Below are 5,025 nucleotides of genomic sequence, written 5' to 3'. Positions count from 1 at the left end.
AAAAAAAAGACAAAAAGGAAAAAAAAAAAAAAAAAAGGAAACGCTCACTGGAGCATTTCAGATTTCAGATTTTCAGATTTGGGATGCTCAACCAGTATAATACAAATATCCCAAGCATTTTGGATAAAGGATACTCACTCAACCTGTACTGATGAACAGATCCCATATGATGACAAATTCAAAAAGGTAAATCTTATGTGACCTCCTAGAAGCCAAACAGCAGGATGGCCTTCCTGTTCATAAAATAATTCTATCAGACATTTTTCCTAGACCTCAACAAAGAATATTTTTAATTAAGTTCAGTTTTACCATTTCCAAATTTAATAATTTCCTTTCTTAAATTTTTCTTTATGGATCTGCTATTGCCAATCTTAGATGATGTGTAATTCTTGAAGCTAGAATCTTTCCCAAACCCAAATACACTCAGTCATTCCCCATTTGTGACAGCATCATTTCTTTTTCATGCCCTCACAGCACCCTAACTAAACCCAGGTTTTTTAGTTTTACCTTTCGAACATTTGCCAACCGATTCATCATCAAAGACTCCTCCCGATCATCATCATCATCCAAATCGAGCATCGGCATGCCAAAGGGGTCAATGATGCTGCAGCACCTGGAGCCTTCATCTCTCGGATCAAAGGGATCCACAATTATGGGCTCAGTTCCTTTTATTTCACAACGACAGAAGGGGCAGCCCTGGCCATCTGACTCCTAAACAAACACAGAAAATGTACTGATTAGCTTTTGTTTAAAACAAACAGTACAGAGAAGTGCCAATGTTCTGCAACTATAAAAAAGATACAAAAAAGAGGTTTTGGGGTAGAAGATGGGGGAAGATTTGTCTTAAAGAGGCAGTGGGAGTAGAACATGGATCCAATAAAATATACAATAAATGTTCAGTATTTCAAATTTCACAAAAAGAAAACTTCCTTAAAAAAAAAAGTTTGATTTGCCAAAGAAAAGGAGCCTAACTCTTTATTTTCCTGAATGTTCACTTATAATTCTGATATATCAAGCCTTTAGAGTTCTGCAGAAGACAGGAAATTGAACCATGTTGCTCTTTATGAAAAAATAACAGTGCTAATTAAATATTCCACAAAATTGCATTTTAGTTTAGATTCATAAAAAATAAAGTAGTATCAATAAGAACAATTCATTTCAAAATCCATTTTGGAAAAGTTCCTGTGCATATAACTATGGCTTAAATATTTCCATTTTAATTGTCTAGGTTTATAATAATCATCATTTATAAGCAATTAGTAGAGGAGACAAAAAGTAAATTTATATTCAGAAACCATCATCCATCTTGAAAGCCTATCATTCTGATGCAGGTCATTTGGAATACAATATTCTGGGAGATATTAAGTTTCACCCCCAATCTTGCCTTCACACTAGATATTGCAAAAAGATTTGTGCAAATACTTTTGAGCTGGAAATGCATTTACTGGTAATTATTGGAAATTTTGTTCAAAGTCTCCAAAATTCATTTCTCAAAACTAGCTACATTAAGAATTCACAATTGGCAGGGTAATAGGACAAGATTGTTTTCTAACTCTGCAGATCACATTGCTTTCTAGAGATAGATGGCATACAATATTTGCCACCCTATTTTTGTTTTTGCATTATACCCTGACTTTAGTCTTCTATAATGACTATTAAAAAATAGTCAAAATCATAAAACCATTTTAAGGGATAAATGAAATGAATTAGTACCATTTTACTGAAGAGAGAAAGGACACAGAGAGATAATATCTTTAAAGAAGCCATTCAGTACTTAACTCAGGACTGCCTCATCCATTTGGTTTAATGGGAAGTTAGTGATCTACCTGCCCCCACAGTGATGCTTTGACCAGTGATGGAATAATTCGCTCTCCTCTCACTGGACAACTACTGAGCATACACTTCGTGGCAGATCCTGTAGCAGCGAGCTTATTCTGAGCTTCATCTCCTTTGCCACACATTGTCAAGATGCAGGTCATTTGGAATACAATATTCTGGGAGATATTAAGTTTCACCCCCAATCTTGCCTTCACACTAGATATTGCAAAAAGATTTGTGCAAATACTTTTGAGCTGGAAATGCATTTACTGGTAATTATTGGAAATTTTGTTCAAAGTCTCCAAAATTCATTTCTCAAAACTAGCTACATTAAGAATTCACAATTGGCAGGGTAATAGGACAAGATTGTTTTCTAACTCTGCAGATCACATTGCTTTCTAGAGATAGATGGCATACAATATTTGCCACCCTATTTTTGTTTTTGCATTATACCCTGACTTTAGTCTTCTATAATGACTATTAAAAAATAGTCAAAATCATAAAACCATTTTAAGGGATAAATGAAATGAATTAGTACCATTTTACTGAAGAGAGAAAGGACACAGAGAGATAATATCTTTAAAGAAGCCATTCAGTACTTAACTCAGGACTGCCTCATCCATTTGGTTTAATGGGAAGTTAGTGATCTACCTGCCCCCACAGTGATGCTTTGACCAGTGATGGAATAATTCGCTCTCCTCTCACTGGACAACTACTGAGCATACACTTCGTGGCAGATCCTGTAGCAGCGAGCTTATTCTGAGCTTCATCTCCTTTGCCACACATTGTCAAAAAAAGAAAAACAAACTCTTTGGATTGATTAATAAAAAGGAACTGCAATATTCTTACATTCACGTACTTTTACATAACTTGGGAAAGAAACGTGGAAAGGTAAAATAGTTGAACTAAGGTGGTATAAAGAAATACAGACATGTCTATATAGAATCTTTTGGTGCCTACTACCACACATACTCAGGTCTTGTGAGCTTCAAAGCATCTTAAATATGTTTTTTGCTCCATTATTTTATTATTTATAAAACTTGAGATTCAATTCTACTTTAGACAACCTCCTCACATTGACATTTTATAACATGGTGCGCTCACAGTGCTCACTGGCTGAGCGTGGTGTGGCCGGTCTCAAAAAGGACCAAAAAATAGCTGAGCGTGGTGTGGCCGGTCTCAAAAAGGACCAAAAAAAAAAAAAAAGAAAGCAACACTCTGAGTCCCAGCTGGACACTTCATTCACTCATACATTTAAAAACATATATTACAGAAAATTTCAAACACATATAAAATTAGAAAAATATAATGAATTTCTAAGTATCCATCACCAACTTCAACAATTATCAATTCACACTGAATCTAGTTTCATGTATATCTTCCCTTCGCTCTTGGATTATTTTGGATCACATCCTACATATCAAATAAATTCATCCACATATATTTTAGTATATATAAATAAAAACAGAAAGTCTTGTAAAGACCTAACTACAATGCAATTGTCAAAACTAGATCACATCCTACATATCAAATAAATTCATCCACATATATTTTACTATATATAAATAAAAACAGAAAGTCTTGTAAAGACCTAACTACAATGCAATTGTCAAAACTAAAAAGTATTCCACTCAACCATGAAAGTCATATTTTTTTGAATCTGGTGCCTAGAATGTGTAAGCTACTCTCTTAGGATACAGAGGTTTCTCTCAGAACTTCCATGGTCAATTTACATGTTGCTTGGTTAAGAATGACTTCTGTGTGGTCTATTTCCACATAAGGGATAACTGAAAAGGTTGGGTTTGGAAGGGGAGATGAAAGGCAACAACAGTGTCTTGATAGAACAAGAAAAAAGACTAAAAACACTTCATCTAAAACTGAATTAGGTTTTCTCTATCTCATCTACCTGAAAGTTTAATGGTATACAAATTACTGATGTGTATTAGAGAAGCTGTTTTAAGAGTATATTTTCTGTCCAGCTTTATATATTGTTAAGCATTTACATTACTCACTAACTCAACAAAACAGCTACAATGAACATCCAACTTATTTGCAAAAACAGATCACACTGAATATGTCTCCTTAATGCTACTTACTCTAATATGACTTCTTCCATCATCCTTTATAAAGGGACTACTGTCATATGCAAATTAAGCTTAACTATAAATTTTCAGATGCCACTTTGGTTACTCTGCCCTAGTTTCTGTCAGATGGTTGAATACACATGAAAAATGTCTTTCACAGACATATAACTCATCACAATTGTGCCTCAATAATTAAAATAATGCTTCTGTCAACATATATTTAATGCAAGATCAGAGAATATGTCTTAATGTAGAAGACAAACGAATAAATAACTGCTTAATAAAGTCCTCAACATATTCACATTCTGTGAATGTTAAGAGGCAGTACTTAGAACTCCACTGGTTCTAATTGACTCAGTAGATCTCACTTCCTTGAATAAGAAATACTTCCAAATCAAAGAATACTGCACACATCTGAAATTTAACTATGTTATATGCTTATGATAAAATAATTTAGTATTACATTTCAACCATTAATACCATGAGTAAATGATATTATATGTAACTTTAGAAAACTTCTGAATAAATTAGCATTGATTGAAACATAGAAAACAAATTTTTAAACCTTCAAAAAACAAGTAACCCATTTTCCACAAAAATTCTATGTAAAAATCCAAAAAATATTGTCAGTACTATCTCATCATCACCATAATCATCATGCATCAGAGTCACATTCCGTATTCTATTTAAATATTGTTTAGATGAACATATTATAGCTTAAATCCTTTTTAAAAAAATTTTTTAAGGTAAACATTTTATGTAGTACAATTTATTTGCTTTTAGAATGATTAATTATTAAAGACACACTTTGAATTAAGATCAAATCACTTTATTCCTCCCCAAATATACAATATAGAACCTACATGAAAGGCCCTAGGGAATACACAGGATTTCATAAGTCTCATTTTGGAGTGCATTTTATAGTTTTACTGTGTGTGTGTGTGTGTGTGTGTGTGTATTTTTCCTTACCAGTAACTTTTAATTTAACTTAACTTGCTGTATTTCATGTAACTTTGAAGTTACCATAATTTTTTTAAAAAGATGGCAATTATGGGCCAGCCCGGTGGCGCACTGGATAGTGCGCCGCTTGGGAAGCATGGCGGCGCTCCCGCCCGAGGGTTCG

At 33.6% G+C, this 5,025-nt stretch overlaps 1 protein-coding gene across 1 annotated transcript in view; it reads right to left on the bottom strand.

Moving 5' to 3' along the window:
• The window catches only part of CBLB (Cbl proto-oncogene B, E3 ubiquitin protein ligase), a 208,529-nt gene that overhangs the window by 65,174 nt on the left and 138,330 nt on the right, over positions 1–5,025 (bottom strand). Inside the window, exon 9 of the mRNA XM_008581783.1 lies at positions 508–711. Within this exon, the coding sequence (XP_008580005.1) occupies positions 508–711 (204 nt within the window). The remainder of the gene's footprint in view (positions 1–507; positions 712–5,025) is intronic.

This window comes from Galeopterus variegatus, unplaced genomic scaffold (assembly GCF_000696425.1).
Source record: "Galeopterus variegatus unplaced genomic scaffold, G_variegatus-3.0.2 Scaffold2457, whole genome shotgun sequence".
Classification (NCBI taxonomy): domain Eukaryota; kingdom Metazoa; phylum Chordata; class Mammalia; order Dermoptera; family Cynocephalidae; genus Galeopterus; species Galeopterus variegatus.
Note: the sequence above shows the minus strand (reverse complement) of the source record. Positions and strands in the feature narration are given on the sequence as shown.